At 43.5% G+C, this 25,395-nt stretch overlaps 4 protein-coding genes across 4 annotated transcripts in view; 1 reads left to right on the plus strand and 3 right to left on the minus strand.

The window, feature by feature from the left end:
* slc7a1a (solute carrier family 7 member 1a) overlaps nt 1-9,508 on the minus strand; it is a 32,020-nt gene extending 22,512 nt beyond the window's left edge. Inside the window, exon 1 of the mRNA XM_015961701.3 lies at nt 9,372-9,508. The gene's annotated coding sequence lies outside the window, so the exon portion shown is untranslated. The remainder of the gene's footprint in view (nt 1-9,371) is intronic.
* LOC139072261 (craniofacial development protein 2-like) overlaps nt 1-25,395 on the plus strand; it is a 243,932-nt gene that overhangs the window by 104,671 nt on the left and 113,866 nt on the right. The window lies entirely within an intron of this gene.
* On the minus strand, nt 39-8,536 carry LOC139072262 (uncharacterized). The gene is made up of 2 exons (XM_070555908.1): nt 918-8,536; nt 39-810 (listed from the first exon to the last, which is right to left on the minus strand). Exons 1-2 carry the CDS (start codon nt 1,659-1,661, stop codon nt 184-186), a joined length of 1,371 nt encoding a protein of 456 aa, XP_070412009.1. The 5' UTR covers nt 1,662-8,536; the 3' UTR covers nt 39-183.
* On the minus strand, nt 9,712-22,395 carry paxbp1 (PAX3 and PAX7 binding protein 1). Its single transcript, XM_015961700.3, has 18 exons — nt 21,993-22,395; nt 21,683-21,805; nt 20,842-21,039; nt 20,436-20,657; nt 20,256-20,356; nt 18,903-19,126; nt 18,534-18,723; nt 17,635-17,758; nt 17,040-17,142; nt 16,823-16,938; nt 15,356-15,555; nt 15,133-15,280; nt 14,932-15,053; nt 14,764-14,840; nt 14,613-14,679; nt 14,131-14,277; nt 10,372-10,526; nt 9,712-10,249 (listed from the first exon to the last, which is right to left on the minus strand). The coding sequence occupies exons 1-18, from the start codon at nt 22,264-22,266 to the stop codon at nt 10,129-10,131; spliced, it is 2,712 nt and encodes a 903-aa protein (XP_015817186.3). The 5' UTR covers nt 22,267-22,395; the 3' UTR covers nt 9,712-10,128.

Genomic DNA, 25,395 nt, shown 5'->3' on the forward strand with positions numbered 1-25,395 from the left:
CGTCACCGTTCTGGGGAACACGGCTGGCCATCAGGCCACAGCCTCGCAGAGGTTCCACTCCTCCGTCCAGGCCTGCTGCGGCCATCTTACGCAACGGGTACCTGACAACGCAACAGTGGCAGTCCCGGAGACCTTCTACTAATTCATGGCCTTCACAGACGCCAGGTTTTGCAACTACGCCGCTCAAGCCTCGAGTCCCTCCGTCCCGTTCACGTCCAGCGGTGGTCCCAGGAGGCGCACCGCGTCCACGTCCAGCGGTGGTCCCTGGAGACGCACCGCATCCACACCCAGTGGTGGTCCCAGGAGGCGCACCGCATCCACGTCCAGCGGTGGTCCCAGGAGTCTCACAGCGTCCACGCTCAGTGGGGTTCCTACTTCCGCCTTTTGAAGAGGCTCCACCTGCCCCGGTCCAGCGGTGGTCCCAGGGGTTGCATCGCACCCACGTCCAGCGGTGGTCCCAGGGGGAGCATCGCATCCACATCCAGCGGTGGTCCCAGAGGTCGCACCACATCCTCGTCCAGCAGAGATTCCACCTTCGCCTGTCTGAGAGGCTCCGCCTGTCCAGGTCCAGCGGTAGTTCCCGGGGTCGCATCGCATCCATGTCCAGCGGTGGTCCCAGGGTCCGCACCACATCCATGTCCAGCAGGGGTCCCACCTCCATCTGTCCTGCTCCGGCGGTGGTCCCGGTGGACGCATCGCATCCTGCTCCGGCGGTGGTCCCGGTGGACGCATCGCATCCTGCTCCGGCGGTGGTCCCGGTGGACGCATCGCATCCTGCTCCGGCGGTGGTCCCGGTGGACGCATCGCACCCTGCTCCGGCGGTGGTCCGGGAGGACGCATCGCACCCTGCTCCGGCGGTGGTCCGGGAGGACGCATCGCACCCTGCTCCGGCGGTGGTCCGGGAGGACGCATCGCACCCTGCTCCGGCGGTGGTCCGGGAGGACGCATCGCACCCTGCTCCGGCGGTGGTCTCGGAGGACGCATCGCACCCTGCTCTGGCGGTGGTCTCGGAGGACGCATCGCACCCTGCTCTGGCGGTGGTCTCGGAGGACGCATCGCACCCTGCTCTGGCGGTGGTCTCGGAGGACGCATCGCACCCTGCTCTGGCGGTGGTCTCGGAGGACGCATCGCACCCTGCTCTGGCGGTGGTCTCGGAGGACGCATCGCACCCTGCTCCGGCGGTGGTCTCGGAGGACGCATCGCACCCTGCTCCGGCGGTGGTCTCGGAGGACGCATCGCATCCTGCTCCGGCGGTGGTCTCGGAGGACGCATCGCATCCGGCTCCGACGGATGAGGTCCAAGAGGTCCCGGTCCCGGCCCAGCCTGTCCAAGGGGCTCCAGTCCAAGGGTCGACGCCTCCAGGCTCTGAAGAGGACCTCTCCTGCCCCTGCTCTGAAGAGGACCTCTCCTGCCCCTGCTCTGAAGAGGACCTCTCCTGCCCCTGCTCTGAAGAGGACCTCTCCTGCCCCTGCTCTGAAGAGGACCCCTCCTGCCCCTGCTCTGAAGAGGACCCCTCCTGCCGCCCTGCTCTGAAGAGGACCCCTCCTGCCGCCCTGCTCTGGTTTCCTGTGGGCGTCTGGTATCCGCCCTTGAGGGGGGGGGGTTCTGTCATGACTCCCGTCCTTCACCCTCCTCCACTTCCTCATTATACCTTCATTCATTTCACCTTGTCCTCTCACCAAGCTCCAGCCAAGCCCTGTTTTCCCCAGCAACCTCTGTCAGCTTCAATCAGCTCCATTCATTCCACCTGCTCCTGTAATCAGCCTCATCCCATTCACCTGCTTCCCCTGCTATAAAAGAACCAGCCATCCAGTCAACAGATGCCAGATTATTACAGCCTTGTCAGTAGTTCTCCAGCCATCCACCCTGCCTGATCTTTGCCTCTGGACCTTGTTTTTTGCCTGACCCCTGCCTTGCTCTCTGCCTGCCACTTTGACCTTAGCCTGCCTCTGAACCTGCCTCAGCCTTGCCCTCCAGGTACCTCTGCTTTCAATAAAGACTTTTTATATATATTTTTACTGTGTTGGCGTCTTCACGGGTCTTCTGAACTCGGTTCCTGACACCTACACCAGATATAAAGTAATAGTCTGTGAGTAAAAGTTATAAAAAACTAAGATCTTACACAAACTAGATAGTATTTGAATGGCCTAGGTTTGTAGAAATGCAGATTAGCTCTGAGTGGATTGAGAAGCTAACTGCTAATAAAAACAAAACAACTTTGAATGTCATAGCAATTCAACACAATATCATAAACTGCAAAAAGAGATAAATATTGCAGAACATGTTTGTTATATATTATAGTTATTCTATTTTAATTTTAAAAAAGTGTTGCAAAAATGTAGGGTAGAGTAAAAGTTTATAAAATAGCATTACAAAATATTTTAGGTTTGAGTAGCGCAGGATAGTGAAATGTTGATAAAGAAGATAAAATTAGGCTTTAACGTTTGGTGAGTGAGTGTGCGTGCGGTAGTAAAGAGGTAGAAGGCGGATACAGAGACCTCAATTCTGTTGCTTCACAGCCAGACAGGACACGGGGAAAAAAATAAGATACAGAGATCTGACCATAGTTTTCCACGAGTTGTGTGAGCATCGTGTAACGTCGACTGAGCGTAATACGCAGCTAATAGCCGCTTACAGTCAATGGGCATGTCTCCACCGGCGTTGATGTTTCCTAAAAGTGTAGTGGTACGCTGCTCCACTAAATTTATGCTCCAGGTCTTCATTTTATGCTCTACGCGCTACACTTCCAGAACGCGTCAAGCTTTTGGTTTATGCTTCTCCGTCAGCTCTGCAAGGGACAGACATGCACGGATTGACGGAAGCGTTTTGCTCTCATACTTCTCCGTCTCCTGGAGAGTGTTGCAAAGCAATTCCCCGGCAGGACAACAGAGGGTGTAGTGCTGTTCTGTGGTATCCTGTCATGTATCGGTCCAAGATAGTGTGTTTATATTGTGTTTTTTGTGTATATAAGAGACTTTTTAACACGGACATATTTTTCTCTCATTCTCCTCCACTTCATGCGCTCGCCACCTCTAAACACACGTTTCCTGTCATTTCCGTCCACAAATAAAACGCTTGCTGCGCATCTTTTCACTCCTCCAGTCACGGGGGAATTAAACGTTCATGTTTTTAGAGTTTTTTCGCGAGGTATTCTTCAAGCTTCTCCGTGTCTGCCTCTAGTTATCCTCGGCTCTCTTTATGTTTTTGAGGGCGCAATGGCGGAGCTGTAAACAGCGGCGTCCTGGCCAATCACAAGCTTGCGTAATCCATCTCGTTTGACGGATGTTTAAAAAAGAGAGCTCGACTCCGTAAGTACTTGCGTGCCTGCCGGAGCCCTGCGCAAGGACGGATAATGGCGTTGTGTGTCTCCGCACTGACGCAGACGGAGAAGCATAAATCAAGCGTAAACGCCTGATTAGATCGGAAGTCAAACACAGAAACGGTGTAAAACATCCGAAAACTTTCATAATAAGAGACGTGCAAATTTTCTTTTGCTTAACTAGAAAAAGAAAATGTGTCATTACCTGTGACACTTTCATAGCCGAGGTAAAAGAAGAAAAAAAAAACCCAATAAAGGCTTATCACGTTCTGTTTAAATCCCGCATGATCTTGCAATTCTGTGGTTTTTTAGCAACCTCGCAGGACTAGCTGTAACGCTCCTGTTGGGAAGGGACATGCGGCTCAGCTCACAGGGAAAATGCACATCTCTAACGTTATGCGCTGCTTTTGCATTCTGTGAAAAGACCAGTTGAGGCTACAGCATCTACCACATTTAACACTAAGCATACATTTTCTAGCAGGATAATATCAACTGCTTTTCAGTAATGATTAGGCAGACAAAAAGAAAAAAAGGAAAAACAACAACCTATAATTCTGAAAAATACAAATAGTGATTTGATCATATTCAAGGTTGAAAATGGAACAGTTTAATGAAAAGTTATATTTTTACCTCCACAAGGTGTTTAGAGGTGTACAGAACGAAGGTACAAATGGACGCAACTAAAAAATTTCACGGATCAACAGTGAACCTGGTATCCCAACGGCTGGAAACCTTGTTCCATTGTTGCAACTACAACCGTCACACACTAGATGTCACTTTGGTGTTCGTGTTCCATGTTCCACCTTTAATCCTGGTGGTCTCGTGATGAGAAGATTTTGGACGGTGAGTTTGTATCATACTGAAGGTGCAATATGACACTATAACACTAATTAATTATCTAAATTATTCAATACAGAAAATGGATTGAAAGATGAAAAAATCAACTGTGTAAGTGGTTCTATTGTGACTAGCCGTTAGCTTATCCATCTGGTTAAAACTAATCTCTATTCCTTTTTTCCGATGTCCCGTCCAGCTGTAAAGCAATCAGAATTGTTGTCTGAATGCCAAAACTAAACCTTTTTTCTCCACTGAGGTCTTATCCACAACAGATAAGGATTATTTTTTCTACAGGGAGCAAATTAAAAACTTTTAACTATTGTTTTAAATGTTCACCACTGAAATAAACCCAAGCCCCAATTTGCTGCATGACAGACAAACATGGAGACGTATGGATGGCCTTTAGCTGGTCATGTGTCAAGTAGTCATTTGGTCACCAAGGAAACACAAACTCATCCTCTTCAACTGACAAAGGCAACAACGTTTTATGAGTAACAAAAGAGACCAATAACATTTGCCCAATGTGTCGGGTCATAATGTTTCCCATATAAACAAAGAGTATTCACACAGCGACTGGAATTATGCCAGCACTACCCATCCAGAATGCTCTCAGCATTCCTCACACCAGTAAACAGCTCATTAGTCTTCCAGTTGGCAACCACCGATCCTCCACCGTGTTTTATAGTCAAACCGCAGAACAGGGAAAAATGAAGGACGATACGATCTGTTGTCTCCCTTTTGTTTCAACAAATAACAATCCAACTAGTTCAGTCATCCCAACACAACTCAGAGAAATAACCGCAGATTTTACATCTGCTCTCGTCCTACGGAGACACGTTAATGTCAAGTCTTGAACTGACTTTATGATCAACAGAAGCAACCACGATCCGTTTATGTGAGGTATAGGCTGTTTAATCTAAAAAACCCTCCAATAAATCAGTAAAAATAGAGCCTAACGTTAGCTGAAACTATTTCTAATTGATGAAAATGTAACAGAGCAATCAACCGATGAAGCTGTGTTTAAAAATATAATTTCATTTTTTAAATGTTGTATCTACAAACACATTTTTATACTTTAAATAAAAAAAACATACTAGTTTACTGTAATTAGAAATTACTGAGAGTAATAACAAATCTTAAATAAAAATAAGCATGGTTTACTCAATGTATCATATTTGAATTGAATGGAACAACTTTATTATCAAGCAGATGGACAACACAGAAGGTATTAGGAGCCTAAGTCGCTTCCGCATCACGGTCCCTGCAGACGAAAAAATTAATGTAAGTCAACGGGGCTAAAAACGCTATTTTCTAATCCGCTTAGCCTTACGCCCTGGATCGCACATATGTTGTACTGCAATTTAAATGAAAAGTAATGATGGATGTTTCGACCATGCCAGTCATATACTTTGAGATGCATTAACTTGTAAAAGTTTGTAATTAGCATGACTACAAACTAGAAATCGGCACGTCGCATATGACGTCACCACATAATATCCTCTCCCCTGACGTAGCTGCTACTCACCACATTACCAGATTTATGGTGTTTCTTTCCTCTTGTGGGAAGTTTGCTGAACTTACAGCCATTTTCCCTCTGTTGTCTCCGTGTTTGGTTCGATGACGTCACTTTCGTGAAGCACATTTGTAGTTCTGGACTTATTTTCACACAAAACCTAAAATATCATTCCCCCTGTTCAAAAATATGCACGTTCTTGGTGTCAAAATGCGTCTCTAAAATTCATGGACATAACAAGCGGAATTAGAAAATAGCGTTTTTAGCTCCATTGACTTGCACTCATTTTTTTCGTTCTTCCGCGGACCCATGATGCGGAAGTGACTTAGGCTCCCTATTTGTTCTGGCGTTCTGATGCAGCAGAGGGGCTCTATTGGTCGTCACTCTTACCGTGAAATGTGTCTTTGTGTTGCTAATTGCAACAGTTTGTGTTCATAACAATTCGGGGAGTGTGAGAATGAAAATAAATTTGTTTAAGGTCATTTTTGTCTGATAAAAACAAAACTTTTTTTTCTCTCTCTTCTCAGAATTCCAACCTGTTCCCATTCCAGCACCTCGTACAAATAAATACAGAGCATGTGCCGTTGTTACAACATCCAGTTAGCGCTGGTCTTACCAGGCACACACTGGACCGTTGCAGCATAGGAAACCTGAAACTCTGAAGTTCTGTGACCCTGGAAAGCTTCTGAACACACACACACATACACATGCACGCATGCACACACACACGCACGCACGCACACACACACACACGCACACACACACACTGCACATTTGAAAGGAACACGTTTCCAGGCCTGCGGTCAACAACTGTCCACTACTGACCTACTTTAGGAACCTGCTAAAGTTAGACTGACTGCTTGTCTGAACTTTTGCTGTTACTATCTAAAAGGGTCACCAGTCCAACAATTTCTCCACTTTTCCAATGAAAAATAAAAAATAAAAGATAAAGTTTGTGAAATGACGTTTACAGCCTGGAACTCGACATTGTACGAAAGTCTAATTTTATTTTTGCAGCACTCATTTTCTAATCAAATAGATTCCCCCTGCCCCCTGAAAGTGTTACTGTCTGTGACTATATTACTCATTATTGTGTGTCCTCAACAGCATCTGTTCATATAAATAGCTTTTACATCCAGCAAGATAAATGACACAACTTCTAGTTTGAGTCCTGCCCCTACATTTTAGAGTCGTTCATATGAATTATATTTCATAAAGTTTAAAGATCTTATTCACTTGCTTTTTCAATAGATTTGCTGTAGTGTCTCGTATGAATAAATGCCTTGATACGTATTCTGTGGAATAAAAGCTCTGGCAAGTCTGTCAGAGGAGTGGGAAGTGAAATATGAATGGATTAGGAGTCCTATTAAAGTGGCAGTGTGTAGTTTCCTGGGGGCAGTATATAAATATATTTCAGGGTAGTTTTACACCATATCGCCATGACCGTAGATAGTTTAGAAAAACATTACGGTAAATGTGAAAAAGATAGCATGCAAACTCTGTGTGAATTCCAAGTCTTTGATGGTTCTTCAGTTAATTCCATTGAGAGAATGCAATGCCGATGCACTTTAGTTTCCGGATCTGCTCGGGGTCCTGACCACTTATAAACGACCTAAGGCTCCGCGATGCTGCCATGGCGTTGCGGTAAATTGACGACATTGTTTTGTAAAAACGGCTACACTCTGCTCTCTCCTAGTTGCAAAATCAATACCATCCCAGCCGCACACCAAGGTGGGCGGGGCCATGAATACTAATTTTCCCTGTGACATAGATGAGACTGGCTTTCTCTGACCCAATTGTTTTCCTGTCCATTTCCTTTGTACGCCTTTGCAGGTTTAAGAACATTTCCACATTCAGCACGCATATGCAAGTCGGAGTGACCAATCGTATTTAAAAAAGAAAGTACACAGTTTCTCAGTGAACAAGCACTTTCTGTTGCTGTCAGTTTTCCTTTGTAAGATTATTTTGTTAATTCAAGTCCCTGAGTTCTTCAATGTGCCTCAAGTGTTATTTTGTTGCTGTAAATAACTTGCCTAGAATATAGGCCGTCATATGCTGAAGCAACACTCCATTGGAACTTCACAGCTCCAGCCAGTATTGTGGCTGGCCAACCACAGCTCGTTTATTTAGAAAAACTTTGTATTATTTTATGTTGGATGTAGTTCTTCTACGATGTAATAGCGGACTGCCCCATTGACTGACACCTGTCCAATCACAGCGCTCTTTTGGTTTGGTGGACTAATTCCAGCACTCTATCAGCCAGATGGATGGGATGTTACTGCAACTGAGTGAAACTGAGTGAAACTAAGATGGCCCCGGCTCCGTAGCGCTCCAATCACAGTGCTCTATTGGTTTGGTAGGCAGGATGTTACTGATAGAATGATGGGGACAGCTCGTCTGAAACAGTATTGGCATCAACTTTGGACTATTTAGACTGAGGTTTTTCTTTGAGTCAAGAGCAGGTAGAAGTACTTAGGTTTATTTAGAAAAAGTATGTATTTGCGTGTTCTTTGACGCAGTATGGCCGACTGCCTTGCTGACTGACATTTGTAGTGATGAGTATGTCACATTGTTTGTTATCCAACAGCATGCGAAGACAGTTTCATAGACACCCCAAGACTCTGCCCCACCACTGAGAGACAACAATGGACTGTGGCCCAACTATATAATCTCATATATGGGATGGCTTGCCAGGCTAGGAAATACCCATAGAATTAAATAACTGTACAAATTAAAACTGGTGAGGCCATTACAAAACATTTGCATGAACAGCTAGAAATTTAGAACTGTTTAGACTTTGTTTGGACTGTTAGCCAATCAGTCATGCCTGTATCTGATAAAGTGCCTTCTAGAGTCCTGGAACACCCCCCCCCCCCCCCCCCAAGGCCCTTTACAACACAATCAGTCATTCACACCCTGTTGGTGATGAGCTACATTGTAGCCACAGCTGCCCTGGGGCACACTGACAGAGGCGAGTCTGCCGTACACAGGTGCCACTGGTCCCTCCCACCACCACCACCAAGCAAGGTGGGTTAAGTGTCTTGCCCCAATGACAGCGACACATTGAGCGGGGCTCGAACTTGCAACCTTCTGAATACAGGCTTAATACTTAATTCCTGTGCCACTGTCCCCCAAATGCTAGAAACAAAAGCTATTTCACCAAACAGAAGCTGTTCCAAAACCCATTTACTACAGTTTAGATCAGAAGTTTACATAAATTTTACACATTTACATGAAGCGTATGTCCTTTTAAATCAAAGCACAAACTTGTCTACTGAAAAGATTCAAATCATAAAAAAAAAAAATCTAAATTTCTGTCTAATATTGGCTCTATCCAACAATGAAGCAAGCATTTAAAAACGTATGCCCATTTCTTCATGGTTTTCTGCTCACTGGCCACTTGTTGCCCTCACTCTGCCTGTTCTTACAACTACCCCCCCCCCCCCCCCCACCCACACACACACACCTTCTCACCACAACGTTATAGTACTCCGTTTGAGCTCAATGGAAAGGAAGGAAACCACTCAGAATGACGAGCCCTCTTTCAGCTCTGGCCACAAAAATAGACAAACGCACTGAAATGTAACTCCAGAACGAAAGAAATGATGACTTTTCTGAAAGATGGAATCAGTAAGTTTGTGTAGAAGCTCCGAAGACCTGAGGTACCTTCACGCTCGGGTTGTAACGGTGGTATTTATTTACCTTGAGAGTCACAATCAGCTCTCCGGGATGAAGAAATCCGACGGACAAATTTCCTGAGATGTGTTGAATCCAAAAGCTTTTTGCAGAGGAACGGATCAGAAGTGTATGTGTGAAGGACCGCTTGGTGTGGGGGCAAAAAAAAAAAAACGCTCCCAAGTGGGAGTGGCCAGAAATAATAACCACGCCTCCTCAGCCACTCAGGTTGCGCAATGACGACCTGGATGTTCTTATGAACTAAAAATCATCAGCAGAGATGGAGAAAACAATAACGACTCCTAACCTGGTTAATTGTTAGAATTTGGTTTATCCTACTATTTAAGAAACACACAAACAATAAATATTCCTTCCTATGTTTTATTAACAGGCAAAAACACTAAACTTACAAATAGGACAGTTTGAATGACATTTTTTTTTTGGGAAAAAATGAGAAAAGTTGCCAAACTATTGGATTTTGGCCCCCGCAGAAAAAAAAAACCCTCCAAAAAAGGATCTGGAAGCTGGCTGAGAATTTTTAACGGAGACTATTCAGACATGACACAATCCAAAATGATGCACTAATAAATTATGCTGTTAAAATATCGCTAACTTTCACGAAGCTATCGTTCAGAGCTGACAGTATGCTCAAATAGGTGTGTGTGAGCACACCTGACTGTACATCATCTACAATATTTACAGTGTTTTTATTTGATCATGTGATTTATGTGACAGAAACAAACATCCCTCTCTTGGCATCAGCGACAGATGAAAACTCGTCTCTTTATGATTTGACTTCCAGGAGTAGTTTGATGTCTTTGACGCCGTGTTCTTCTGCCACAGCGATGATGTGGTCCAGGGCGTTCATGCGGCCCAGCATCCTCACAATCTGCCTGATCTGCTCCCTGTTTGCAGATGAGACATATGAGATGCAGTCTGGACAAATCTACCAGGTACGTGTTAAAGCAGATTCAAACCAGATGCCTCTTCAGCCTCATAAGCAGAAAAAAAGAGAAAAGCTTCCTACTTTGCGGTGCGCCGCTCAGCATCAGATCCTCCCACGCTGCCGCGGTGCATCGAGCTAGCCAGGTGTGTGAGGTATCGGCAGAAAGGCTCCAGCTGAGGTAACGTCTGCTGACCCTTCAGCCCGGAGAACCACTGCACCGGCAAGCACTCCACCACCTGAGTGGAACAGGAGAACAAGTTGTTCACCAAAGATCACCAGATCGGATATTATTTTATAGCTCCCCCCTTTTTAAATATGCTTCCTACAAACTTAACAGAACAGGATGTGGGTCACATAAGGTCCACAAGCAGGGTCCGGAATAACATTTTTGACTCACCGGCTGGTAGATGATGAAAATCTACCGGCCAAGCATATTTTTTGCCGGCCAAAATTCTAAATGACTTAGATCTACCTAAAGCATGTTATTCTATATTATGTTGATTCCAAACAGAGAGGAGTGACAAAATAATTAAAACATCCAGGGTATCTGCAGGTTTAAGGGAGCCAAATTTAAGACTTTTTAAGACCTTTTTTAAGGCCACTTTGACCAAATTTAAGCTTGTCGTCGTCTTCCTCCGCTTATACGGGTCCGGGTCGTGGGGGCAGCATCCCAACTAGGGAGCTCCAGACCGTCCTCTCCTCGGCCACCTCCACCAGCTCCTCCGGCAGGACCCCAAGGTGTTCCCGGACCAGATTGGAGATGTAACCTCTCCAACGTGTCCTGGGTCGACCCGGGGGCCTCCTGCCGGCAGGACATGCCCGAAACACCTCCCCAGGGAGGCGTCCAGGAGGCATCCTGACCAGATGCCCAAACCACCTCAACTGGCTCCTTTCGATCCAGATCCAAATTTAAGCTATTTTTAAAATTTATTTTAAGCTATAATTTCCAGCTATTGCCTGGAACCGGTGCTAACCACGTCGCGAACGTGGGATTAGCCATCCAATTACCATTAAACTTGCACTTCTCCATGGCGCAAGCTCCCACTAGCTTAACCAGCTAACGTGCTCATCTAAAAATGGTCCCCTTTCACAACCAACTGAATGTGTATGGTTCCGCTTACACCAATATCGTACACAAAAAATGCTGAAATTCACAAAAATGTCATAGAAATAAAATAATCTAGTTTATTGGGTCTTTGGTAATTTAAGACCTTTGGAAACTGTATTTAAGGATTATTTGTCATTTTTAAGGATTTTCAAGGCCTTAAATTTGGAAAAGTAAATTTAAGACTTTTTAAGGACCCGCGGATACCCTGACATCAACTAATAAGAAAAACAACTGTTTTGTCATTTTACTATTTATTTATTTTTTAGATGTTTTTATGAACTCTTTCATTGAAATCTAGTCAGACTGCGTGTTTTCTCTGACATAGCCATTGGCGTCGAGAGCGTGGGTGTCACCAGTAGAGACTCAGACTGAGCCCGGGACATGGATGTGCAGGCAATATGGCATTTGCTGTTTTCATGTTCTGGAATAGTCTCAAGCTTCACGGTCTTATTTCCTATGACAAACGAGTTGTTACAGTTCTTCTCTCGAGCGTGCTGGCGGCAAACGGTGCAGCTCATTTACGCAGATCAGATTCAGGTTCATAATGTAGCCATCGTCTTACGACTCCACCATCTCCAGTTCGCCACTTCTCACAAAATCTTCTGGTTGCCACTGGTCCTGGTGGTTTTTCTTCCAGTTCGACGAGTTTTCTTTTGGAAGGCTGGCTGACTCCAGTTAAAAACCGCCACACTTCACCGCTAGTTTTAACACGAAGCTAACTGCTAACTTGATGAAGTGATTGAATGGGATAGGCGGAGATGACGTTGGATGCGGCGCTCACGTTTCGCGTACGTTTGTGTACGTTGCATGCAGGCGGGAGGAGTATAGCAGAAATCCATGGAAGATGACTGATAAACATAACTAATTTGGTGCAAACATTTACTCGCTATGCGGCAGATAGAGCTCAAAAATTTACTCGCTAAATGGAGCAATTTGCTCGCATTTGGCGAGTGTTAATTTCGGACCCTGTCCACAAGCCAACAGATGCTGCTCACTGAAGCCTGATTTAGACTTCTCGGTCAGCTCCGTAAGAGACTGACAAAGACGTTTTGCTCTCGGACTTCTCCGTCGCCTGGAGTGTGGTGCAGGGCAATTTCCCGCCAGAACAACAGAAGGTCTAGCGCTCTCCTGCAGTATCATGCCACCATTACACTCATGTACCTGGTCCACGACAGCGTATTTACTAATGTGTTTATATATTTCAGAGACTGTATAACACAGACGACTTTGTCCTTCATTCTCATCCACCTCTTCATGTTGTCGCCATCTCTAAACCCACCTTTCCCATCATTTCTGTCCACGAATAAAACATCTGCTCCGTATTTTTGTACTCCTTCAGTCTCAGGCGAATAAACGTTCATATTTACTAACTTTTTTAGTGACGCGTTCTTCAATCTGTTCCCTGTCTGCCGCTAAATATCTTTGTACTTTTTAAGCGGGCAATGGTGGTGCTGTTGACGAAGGGGGGGTTGCTTGAGACAAAATAGCATGAGGTGATCAGTAAACAGTGTAAGGTAGCCTGTATGCTCCACAGAAACACAACTAGACTCAAAAATGGTGGTGTCGCTGGACACTCTGCTCAGTATTATGGCTTTTGTCAAGACTCTGAACTAGGAATTGGCTGCAGGCAGAGAAACGGAAGGCAAAAAAACTCTGAAGCAACCACTGACTCTGTCCCCAGCCAATGAGCAGCCAGAATCACGATGCCAGCCTGACTTAGTCTTGCCAGGTACCTTAAAAGAACTTCCGAGCAATTTTACCCGCGTACTTTATTGGGCAGGGTCAAACGCACCCTTTTATGGGCCATTTTAGAGACAAACAGAGGACCTGCATTGGGATATGTACTTGTAAATGACTTGAGTCACTGGACGGGGCTTGTGGTTAACTCGTGCCGATTAGTTGTTACTCAGTAGGACATCGCTAATGACCGGCATTTGCTAAATTCTAAATTCTGCTGGTGAAGCAGAATAGAAGGAAAACAATGACTCTTCTTTAAAATTGCAGTTTTTAAACTCCAAACGACACAAAATGCAGCGGAAATCTTCCAGCAACGCTGTAATTAACGCTGCTTTATGGTCTCCTACAGGGCGCTGTAAAAAGTGACGTTCTTCTGTTCATTGAGGTCACACAGCTTCTCAACCTCTTTGCTGCCATTAATGACCGCGGATGCCTTTTGGCGTCACTCGCTGCCGAAACAGTCGCGATATACGTGATCCCTCGTTTATCGCGGTAGATGCGTTCCAGACCTGGCCGCGATAGGTGAAAATCCGCGAAGTACGGACACCATATTTACAGTATTTATTTAACAGGTACGTATTCAGTATTCAGACTTTTAAAACCCTCCCTTTACATAGTACTGTATTTTTACTTGGTTGTTTTATAGTTTTATTGCAAAAAGTGCATTTTATGATGAAATTGATGAAAAAAAAAAAACAGGAATTTCTTGATATTTCGCATAGAAAAATACCGCGAATCGGCGAATTTCCCTTGAATAAGGCTCCAAAGAAAAAATCCGCGAAGTCGCGAATCCGCGATAAACGAACCGAGAAGTAGCGAGGGATCACTGTAAAGCCATCGTCCTGAAAGAGCTGACTTATGTATGGAGACAACAGCACAATAGCATTTTCCCTGTCACCCCAAAGTTTGAGCTATTTTAAGAAAAAATAACTAAAAGGGTCATATTAGCCTAACTCCAAAACAACGAACCAGCAGAGGTCTGTTTTTCGTCTTACCTTCTGGCATTTCTGAACATTTTCCTCTCCTACGTCTGTGGTCTGCAGAGCAGACAGGATGTATCTGTTAAGAGTGCTGTCCAAGGCCAGGTCTTTCAAACAGGAGTAGGATAAGATGCCATCCCACTGCAGGATGTTACCCAGCAGCTGCACAGAACGGACAAGTCAGGCTTTGTTTATGCGGTCCAGGGATACAACAACAGAACTATCCTTCATCTTTACGGCTTAGCTCAATATTTCTCAGCAGAGTTGAAGATTTCACAACAGGAGATGGATCAAGACCCCGTTATTAATGGATTCATTAAAAAAATGTTAAGTTAATCAGAGAATGAGATTTAACTAGCAGGTCTTCCAGAATTCATCTTTTCTGTCATCATTCATCTCTTCCGTTACAAGTGTTCACTATTAGTAGCAATGTACAGCTAAATGAAAAAGCAAATAAAACCAGAAGTAGCGGCCCTTTGATCCACTTTTCCACGTACCTTCACACAGGTCCAGAACTGCCGTTGGTAGAACAAGTAGGCACAGCCGTTCCTGTTCTCCATCACACTAAACACAGTCGAGCAAAACTCCGTTTGGACACTTTAAAAGACTCAAAAGTAAGATTCTAATCTGAATACATGTCCGACATACTTTTTGGGGTAAAGTGGAAGGAAGATGTCGTCGTCTAAAGTCAGCCGGATCCGCAAAACTATTGTCTTTAGAAGTTCCTGGTAAACAAAAGAAAAGATTGACAATTCAACCATAAAAGCACAAATATGGGAACAAAATGTGCAACACAAACATGAAGGCGTGCTCCACCTGTGTGTATCGGTTGTCCCCATGCAGCACGGTTGGATAACCTTCGATGAGCCTGTGGATGAACGCCACCAGCCGGGCCGTCTGACTGCACGACAGAGGGTCCCACGCTTGTTCCGCCAACACTGACACAAACACAACAGAGGACGTGACACCTAAAGGCATCGTCCTCTCCATCAACTACAGCTGAGCCGGTTTCACTACCTGACAGTTTGGAGAGAATGACCTTCTCTACGATCGCCGGCAGCAAGCCGATGTCCTCGTCTCCCTTTTGCAGCGCGCTGTCCTCCTCAAACCCGTAAAACAGAAGCGACTCAAACCACAGCATGTACTCGAAGTTTGGACACGGCTCCTGCACAGGAATACATTAAGAACATCACCTTCTGGCTTCTTGGCAACATTACGCTGACAGACCCGCGTGCCCGACCTCCAGAGGGTTCCAGGCGATGAGCTGCAGACGGACTAAAGGGTTGAAGAGTTTTGGCAAACAGAGGCCGATGTAGGCGTCGCGGTAGCAGTCAGGGTATTCTCTCCTCCACACTTCAAAATGGGATTTGATGAAATCGAGAGAATGGAAGTCCTCCACCACGTCCTCAAAAACCTTCCTACTGTCTCGGATGATGCGATCTAAAACAAAACGCTTTGATTAAGCATCAAGTTTCGAAACAGTTTCCGTTTTCTATACGGAAGCGCATCAGCGCCAGTGCAAGGAAAATATAGGAGCGGCATCTGGTAATAACGAGAGCGCTCCTTGTTGTAACGCGATATAAATCTTGTCTGAATGAAGAACTCTCATAATAGCGACACATAAAATCTGTTTAACACGTAAGTTGCACGTGATAAAGTGTAATATCGCAACAGTGAGAAAGGTCGTATTGGTATTACGCCAGGGCTGGGCAATAAATGGAAAATTTATCGTTATCGAAATTTCTGACTCTTAACGAGATAATTTTCCCCACGTCAACAAATTTGATAATAAAGGATTAAAAGATGCGTGTAGGTTGGTAGCGTTCATGTCCCTTTAAGAAGCTGTAGTCACAAATGTGACTCAACGTGATACATGTGACAGCCCCATCTAGTGGACAACTTTTGTTTCTGCGCATACCTGTAGTTATCGTCCATTTATCGTTATCGAGGTGAAATCCTCAATATATCGGGTTATTGGTTTTAGGCCATATCACCCAGTCCTATATTACACCGCTGTGTGAATCACGTCAGGAAGAAAGGAGGGAGAAAATGCAGACAGAGTCTCTTCGAGTCTTTTTAAGAAGTAATTTGTAGGGATGCACCGATACCGATACTGGTATCGGTACCGATACCAATACCAGTATCTGTAAAAGTTTACCAATACCAGGAACCGATACCAATGCAGTTGCTTGAAAATGGCTTCACTGTAACTTGTCATTTCTGTTCACCTAATATTTTAGTTTTGTGATGATTTCCATTCATATATTTTACTTTTTATCAACCTCACAGTCTTTTCCCGTTGAAAGCAGAGAAGAAAACAAAATCTGTGTTCCAAATCATTGCATTTTTTATGTGGTGGAAGTATCGGTATCGGTAATCGGCGAGTACTCAGATCCAAGTATCGGTATCGTATCAGTTTGGAAAAAAGAGGTATCGGTGCATCCCTAGTAATTTGTAAGGAACATAGTTCTCTACATTTTGATCAAGACGTCTCGTAATGGAGAAACTGCCTCATTCAGAACGTAGAGCGCCATAACTTGTTATCGCCAGTTTACTGCTGTAGCCGTTGTCGTTATTCGAGATATTACACGCGTTATTACATAAAACTCTGTTCAAACAAGACATATACTGCTTCAATTATTTTCCCTTGCGCTGGCAGCAACATGCTTCCGTATTCTCTCGTGTTTGTAGTGATTAAGTAACGTGCCTCTCTCCATGTTGAAGCTGGTGATGTCCGTAGAGGTCTCCTCATCATCAGAAGACAACCCCTCTCTGTGCTCGGCCCCCTCTACTTTCTGTTCCCGAGCTTGTCTTCGCCGCGTTCTGCATCCGCGCCCAAAACACAGTCGGGGTTAAAAACGAGCTCCCAGATTGGAACTAAAACCTACTCTGCTAAGTCGGAGGGAAGGCGCGAGCTTTCATACCGCCGCGCTTCTCGTTCAGCTATCCTCCTCTGACGACTGGCCTCTTGGTACGATGCACGGTCTCGACCGAATGAGTCGAGATTAGGAGCCATGACGGCTTTATCTGTAAAAAAAACGGGGTAAATGTTAGAACCGGTGCAGAACAGAGCAGAAAACTAGAAACCTTTAGGTTTCATTCTGGGAACAGATCAACGAGACTGGTTGAGATTTAGAATTGCAGGAAAAGCTAAAACAGTTCGAAGCTACAATATAATCTGAACATTAGCAGTATTTTCTGAATGTTTTGTTTATTGTTTGTCTTCCAAACACTCACCTGGCTGTAACTTTACACACGTTACAGCAAAGCCTTAGATGATGAGTCTCTAACTTTACTTTGTGGCTCATCACTTTGAGCCGAGCTACAAACAAGCTGAGAACGGCTCCTTCAACCAAACATTTCCACGTACATGCTCACATTAACCACACCGTTTAGCTGCAATCACCGTATATTCAGGGCTGATATGGTATAAGAATATCACGCACACACGCACACACACACTCAGAGAACTAACGAGGCCGTTCAAATAAATTATAAAAACCTTCAAGATGGACTGACTTGAAAGGCTTGCAAACTCCGACGATTCATCTTTAATATCATCCTGTCTTCTCTGGACAAGTCGCGAGGCCCGTTGCCTTAGTAACTGGTGCATGGCAGCCTCCAGCTCCAGGACAGCAGGCACCTGCAAAATACGATGCCTTCTGTGACCTCTGACCCAACAACAGTGAGACTCCCGAGTCACAGGGAAGTCTCGCTGGAGGACTAAAAGGAAAACCAAGGATGACACGACCCTGGAAGCAAAGGATCTCTGGTGTCGGGACAAAAACTTCAACAATGTCTTCAATTCAGTGAGGTGTAACTAACAGATTACACCTTAACTGAGAGAGAAAATGTAATTAGTCCATGCTAAAGATGCCTTTCACGGTGAACGTGTTGGAATGGAAGGTTTTAACCCAACGCTGAATATGCAGAGCAGTTCCCATCGCGGTGAAATGATCGTAACAAACGGCATTATTATTAGTTATAAAACATGTCTGCTGCTGGCGGGCCAGGTCTCTCCTCGGGTTCATCTGGATGCTGCAAGATCAAGACTAAATGACTCAACATGCAAATACATAAAAACCCACCTCGATCCGGATAGTCATGACTAGACAGGACATGTCATTTCTAAAAGCGATAAGCTAATTAACGTCAAAAAGTAAAACCTTAACACTTTTACTCTGTGGGTAAAGAATAATCTAAAACGATCATCGACGCAAATAAAAAATAGATTTCAACTATAAAAACATCTTTAATTCTTACAAATAACATGAAACCATTTTCATCCCACTAAATTCCTCTTCTAACACAATTGTTTATTTTATTAAATTGCATCCATTTAAAATTCACAACTTCCCAGATCACAGACACAGAAACAGCAAAGAGCTAATCAAGACGGCGTAGAAATCCTCCCTTACCTTTTCACTGAAACACTCAAGCAAGTCTCCAACATACCCTCGCATCTCTTGCAAGAATTTATACTGATCTGCGTTATCATTGGACGAGCCCTCCAGCTGCTGTATGGCGCTCTCAGAGGCAGCCAGGTCGTCTTTGATCTGACCGAAGCGACCGGCGTTTGCGTTGTAGCCTGCATGCATTTGGCTGAGCCTAAAGATGGACACACAGAAAACGCAAACGTGGGTTAGATGGAGAAAGAGATGCTGGGAATAGAGAATGATGTATTTAGTGGAGCCTTTCTGGTCTTCAGACGTGTCGGTAGCTTTGATGGGTCCTCAGACCAAGACTGTCTCGTGTTAGGCGCTGCTGCAGCCTTCTGCTGAACCTACCTCTCCTGCAGGCGTTTCTTTACCAGATCAATGGATACTGGAGTCAGATCACAAACTGGAGCCCTGTAGTGGGCAGAGCCGTTGTCAGGGAGGCCCGCCATCTTGCCGGTTTGTGAAGTTACTGTGCTGTAGGTAAAAGGCACGGTGTAGGAGGAGCCGTAGGGCTGGGTTTCATAGCTGTTCTGGTAGTACACCGTGGTTTCCTCCGGCTGACTGCTTTGAACCTGATCACCAAAAAACAAGACTCTCGTTTACAACCAGGATTCACCGAACTACAACTGTTCAACAGTTACACTCACAGGGTATCTGCAGGTTTAAGGGAGCCAAATTTAAGACTTTTTAAGACCTTTTTTAAGGCCACTTTGACCAAATTTAAGCTATAATTTCCAGCTATTGCCTGGAACGGGTGCTAACCACGTCGCAAACGTGGGATTAGCCATCCAGTTATCATTAAAGTTGCACTTCCCCATGGTGCAAGCGCCCACTAGCTTAACCAGCTAATGTGCTCATCTAAAAATAGCCCCCTTTCACAACCAACTGAATGTGTACGGTTCCGCTTACATCATACACAAAAAAAGCTGAACACTAACTAGACATTCATGAAAATTTTATAGAAATTAAAGAATTTTTTTTATTGGGTCTTTGGTCATTTAAAACCTTTGGAAACTGTATTTAAGGATTATTTGTCATTTTTAAAGATTTTTAAGACCTTAAATTTGGAAAAGCAAATTTAAGACTTTTTAAGGACCCGCGGATACCCTGCACTCAAGAACGAGTAAAGTTGTAATTTTCTTGTTACAGATGTGCAGATTCTGGTTTGAGGTCTGGTACAAACTAGGGATAGGACGAAATATCGGCCGGGCTGATATATACAGGTTTTATTCATATACATATGGGCATCAAAACACTCTTCAGTACAGCTGATTTAAAGTCAGGCGCATCCGCAGGCAGCATATTTATGCTCCTGCTTAGTTCAGTGTTAAAGTCACACATCTAACTGAAGTCAGCACACAAACCAAACTGATCAGATGTTAAATATTCAAAACTGGTAAACAATAGATAATAAATTTAGAACTTCAGTTGAAAACTTTTTAGAGCACTTGTTAAGCAGATGTTATTCGGGAACATAAACATATTTTAAAATGAACAACTGCAGCAGCCCCGGGCTGCCCGGGGATGTGCCCGACTTTAAACAGGTTTCAATAAAGGAGGAATATCGACCCTCTACTCCCAGTCTAAATCCAAAATATAACACCAAGTTATGGATAAACGGGAGACTCTCAGGACTTAGTTAAGACAGAAACTCGTTTAACCAACAACTACAGGTTAAAATGAGTAATAGATGTTTGTTACCTGGGGAATGCTGATGCCTTTCCTAATCTGCTCTTGCTCCCAGCGGCTCACCTCCTCATCTTGACCAGTATCCAGAGCTTCATCATCACTGCCCTCGATACCTGAGCACACATGTCCACGTTTTAACTCACCGAGAATGATGCGGTGAAGCCGATCGCCCACAACGTGTGAGATCCGTACCTATCTCCTCAGCGATCTTCTGCCTCTGGCTTTTGTTCTTGACGCCGCTGAAGCGGATCCTCTTCTCATCCTCATCTTCATCGTCACTGGCATCTTGGTCTTCTTGTGCCAGGCGTTTGTTCTGAGTCTCCGTCTCCACCAGAGGAGTCTCACCTCCCAGTTCTCTCGCCAGTTGCCGCCGCTTTCTGGCAGCGTGGATAAACGCAGCATCTGGGATTTCTCCTGAAGGACAGAGACACGTCTTCTGCTGAGTGTTTTTAAAAATATGCTAAAATAAAATGTCTTCAGGTGTGAAGAACACTAGCTGAAGAGCTTTTTCTATGAGCAGAGGTGCTGATTTGACATCTTTATCCATGCAAGAGAAAAATCTAATCAGTGAAAAGAGGTTTGTGTTGGTCTAGAATACCTGGCTTCAAGCTGCCAAGAGAGGACAGAGTGTTGAATGTTGCTCCGGCGTTTTTGCCTTTAACTTGACCCGCTTGACTTCGCGTCTCTTCGTCCAGTTCATCAGCACTGTCCACCTCCATCTCCTCCTCCCCATGTTCACTGTTCGCTCTGCTCAGAACTTCCTCCTTTATGGAGGCCAAGGGGTGGGACTGAATATCTGGCAAGAGAGACAATGAATGAACAAAGATCAATAAACTAGCAGTTGGAATTTCACCATGTGGAAAAACAGAAATACTGTAAAGCTAGATGTTAACTGGATTTAAAAACACTGCTTTTAAATGTCAGTTCAGTATCAGAAAACAAAATATTGCAACATTTCAGTGTATCAATACTTTCTTTTATCCGTATAAAACAACATGTGAAAATGATGATTTTCCTACGTCTTCATAGAGAAGTGGCTTTAGTTAGAGCAAAACTCACAAAATGAAAGCTTTTTTTCTTATGAGATTTAGCACATGTACCTGCAAAACTGATCAGCTGAAGAGCATTTCTGTGATAAAACTCCAATCCCAAGTTTTCTTTTTACTCACCTGACTTATATATTTAATACTTGGTCAGATCATTGACTTGTTAGAATTAAAATTTGGTTAAATCCAGTTTTTAAAAGCTGTTGAGGCTCAGGAATGTTATTAGTGACATTTTAGCATGTAAATAAGGCGCAGATATTTAGAAATCAGCCCCCAAAATCGGCCACCGGTCGACCATGGCCTCCACACATCAGCATCGATGTGTAGATTATCTATAATCCTAATATGGTTTAATCTGACATATTCTGATTACGAGGCAACAGTGAAACTAACCTGGCTTTGTGTCGTGTTTGACAGTTCCACATCTTTCCAGATCCTCCTTGTATTCTTTCTTCAGCTGCTTGACGATCTTCTTGCTATGGTTAGGCTTCTTCACTCTGAACACCTCGGACCCTTCTGTTGATATAAAATAAGATTACAGGTGATGAATCTGTGGACTATCGTGTTACAGCAAACTGTCTAGTTTTAGGCTGGTTTAGAGAATTTAATACACGTCTAAAACAGGGTAATAAACATGTTTAGCTGTAGACGACAACGCATTAGCTTCAGCAGCCGTTCGCCGGTTAGCCATTAGCTTGTTTACCCTCATCTTCGTCAAAACTCAGCAAACTGGCTTTCGTCGGCAGAGGGGCAGGCGCGACATCTTTACACTTCTTTTCCTTCCTGACCGCTTTAATGCTCGCAAGAAAGCCGTTACTGTAACTGCTCTCCGCTCCGGTAGAGCTGGAAGTCTCCATGAACGGGATCTCCACGATAGGCCCGAACGACGTGGGCGCCAGGAGCGGGTTCTCTTCATGCTCCTCCTCGTCGGATTCATTCCTCCGTCGGAGATTTGCTCGCTTAGCCTTTTTGAACATTCTGATTATTTGTTAAGTTACGAAGGAAAGGCTAAATAAGAGAGCAACATAAAACGGATTAGAAAAGTAGACTGCAAATTCTCAGTACATGGCAGCCATTTTCTTTTAGAAAGAAAAAAATAGAGGCGTGGCAACGTGACGTAAGCACGACTACTCCCCGGGTTTATCACATTTTAGCGCACGCACGCACACGCACACACACACACACACACACACACACACACACACACACACGCGCGCGCGCGCACGCGCACGCACACGCACACGCACACACACATATGTGTGTGTATGTATGTATATATATACACATATATATATATGTATAATGTACATTTAATTTTTTCTCTTACAACAACAGGTTGATTTGGAGGATACTGAGGTCAAATTCTTACGTACTAAAAGTACTTAATGCTAAAACTAGTCATCCTTACTACTTTTAGTTTAGACATACAGTTTAAATATAAATTAATACATAAAAAAGAATAAAGTTGGAAATATGAATGTAAAACATTCAAACAACAAAAATAATTTCCACCTACCTTATTCTCTTAGTAGGATTTTCTTATCCATATTTTTCATCATGTCATCATCTATAAATGCTACTTAAATAGTTATAGAATACACATTTATTGAAATTTTTACTAATAAAAACAAAACAATTTCCTGAAAAGATGCGATTGAAAATAAAATGCAACAGGAACACAAAACATGAAATAAAAACAGATTAATTAATAAATGCAAGACTTTATTTTAGTTTTCTTTGAATATGGAGCATTATCCCCTTAACTGCCTTTCTAAGAGTTTAATTGTGACACTCTGATTAGTTCAGCCTGAAAAATGGTTTATAGATTATTTTGCTGATTTCCTATTTTGACTTTTTTTCAATCATGCCTCTTACATTTGAGTTTTAACTCAAATCTTTGAGTAGCTGTGCTATTCTGCCTCTGATTTCTAGCATTGTCATTTCAGCCAAATCTCCTTTACATCAAATTATCTTTTATTTTTAAAATCTATTTATTGGCAAACTGCACCTGATAACTACAGTTTGAACATTAACCCAGCCCATTCCATAATTACTGAGAAGTGCACATGTTTGGACTTCATCAATGTTTTCTCTTCATTTAATTAAAGCCAGAGTTGATGCTGCTTTCAGTTCAGATCATAAAAGAGACTCTGTGGAGCCGAAGCTTTTGCGGTAATAATAACTTCTAAAATTAAAGTGTCACCACAGAGAAAATGTGATTAATTAATAACAAGATGACATTTTACCTTTAGGATGACAATTGGAGATAAATATCTCTTTAACAACAATTTTAAATTCTGTTTTTTGTGAAAAACAACTCATTTTCATCACTAGTAAAGCTAACAAAATTTTATTACCATATTTTAAGGAGCTCAGAAGAAAAAATGATTAGTGCAAAGAAAGTCTAATGGATGTTTTTGAACATTTTCAGCATAAAACTAATCATGGATGCTTTAAAAATTACTGTGTGGATATAATCTGAGTTTTATTTTTTATTTTAATAAATCACAAATACATTTTAATCTGATTCCACTTACAATGCTTTAGTTTGGATTTAAAAAAAAGGCTAAATAAAACATGTAATTCGCCTAGTCACCACGTGGGGGCGTTGTTGCTTCTTGTTAGATAAAAACGCTGTTTTATTTGTGGCCAAAGGTGTGCTCATAGTTCACTGACATATAAATGCTAATGAAATACAGTGGCATTTCCTGATCCAGTGGCTGTATCTGAAACAAGTCAGAATTAATAAAGATGGCATCAATACTCAAAAGGTTCATGAGGCTTATCAAATCATCACTCTTGTTTTAGAGGAGAAGAAGCTGCTGACGCTTCAGGCGCTTGTAAGAAGCAGGGCAAGATGCTTTGAGTGAGACGTATATTATGCAGTTTGTTTGTTTATTTGCAGGGGGAGGGGTTAAAGGAGGTCGAGCGTGTCCGTCTTCTTGACAGGGGCAGGTAAATAATTGCACCCCACAGGATATAGTTGATGTAAAAGCAAAGTTATAGCAGCCAAGGTTTCATTTGTGCTGATGGAACAAACATAAGCGTGCTTATTAAGTACCCACTCAGTGTCAAGAGGTAACAATGATGGAACGAGAGCTAAAAAATAAAGAAAATGTACGGTAATAAAATTGTGTTTAAATGGAAAAACAAGAGGGTCATACCCTTCACCTCTTACTGCTAATTAATCAGGTCTCTGAATGCTGGTTGAATATCATCAACACAAATATACCACTTTCATGCATTCAATAACAAAATATTCTCTTTTTAATAATGATTATTATTCTATTAATTGGCATCTCCTGATTCTGCAACACAAACAAAGCGATGCTGCAGAAAAACATGCTAATTATACTTATCTCTAAGAAGAGATCAAGAATCACTCAAGTGATTTTTGCTTAAGCTCTCTCAATCCCTTTCTCTTGCGTGGCGGAGGAGGCGTGCTCGTTACCAGAACAACTCGAGTGGTGCTCGAAGCTTTGGGAATGCTTTTATAATTTCTCTTTACTAAAGCGACCTTGCGATGCTGCTGTGAACGTAAACAAAGAGGATTAAAGAATGCAACATTGACAAAACTCTTCATTTTTAAAGTTTATTGATTGTTGTTACCTGTTGCTTTCTTTGGCTCATTTTTCCTGCACAGAACAGCTTAAGCGGGGGAATATTTGGAGGGTTTCCTACTTTCTGCAACATGTTTGTTGCATTAAAGTTTTGAGATCGACCTTCATTCGTTGGGATAATTCTTCTTCTTTAACCTTGACCTGATGGACAACCTCTCATGATCTATTTCTCTTGGGATCCAGTTGACAGAAAGACGACCAGCTTTAGAATTCACAGGTGGATGTCAGAACCAGCATAGCTAGTAACCAGCATAGACCAGCATGTGTTGTGTTTTGGTGCTGGTCTAGCTGGTCTATGCTGGTCAAGCTGGTCTTGCGGGTCTAGTTTGTCCATGCTGGTCTAGCTGGTCTTTGCTGGTTTATGCTGGTCCACCAGCATAAACCAGCATAAACCAGCACCAAACCAGCATGGACCAGCAAAGACCAGCAAGGAAGCCATGCTGGTCTTTGCTGGTTTGCAGATCCATGCAGTAAATCAAACAAATA

Source organism: Nothobranchius furzeri, chromosome 10 (genome assembly GCF_043380555.1).
Source record: "Nothobranchius furzeri strain GRZ-AD chromosome 10, NfurGRZ-RIMD1, whole genome shotgun sequence".
NCBI classification, from domain to species: Eukaryota; Metazoa; Chordata; class Actinopteri; order Cyprinodontiformes; family Nothobranchiidae; genus Nothobranchius; species Nothobranchius furzeri.

Coding starts and splice junctions, on each gene's coding strand:
- paxbp1 (XM_015961700.3), bottom strand. CDS start 22,266: ATGTTCAAAAAGGCTAAGCGAGCAAATCTCCGACGGAGGAATGAATCC. Junction 17,759..18,533: donor TTGAGTGTTTCAGTGAAAAG/GTAAGGGAGGAT, acceptor CGTATTTTGCAG/GTGCCTGCTGTCCTGGAGCT. Junction 17,143..17,634: donor GGAGTTTGCAAGCCTTTCAA/GTCAGTCCATCT, acceptor TTTTTTTTACAG/ATAAAGCCGTCATGGCTCCT.
- LOC139072262 (XM_070555908.1), bottom strand. CDS start 1,661: ATGAATGAAGGTATAATGAGGAAGTGGAGGAGGGTGAAGGACGGGAGT. Junction 811..917: donor CGGACCACCGCCGGAGCAGG/GTGCGATGCGTC, acceptor CCGCCGGAGCAG/GGTGCGATGCGTCCACCGGG.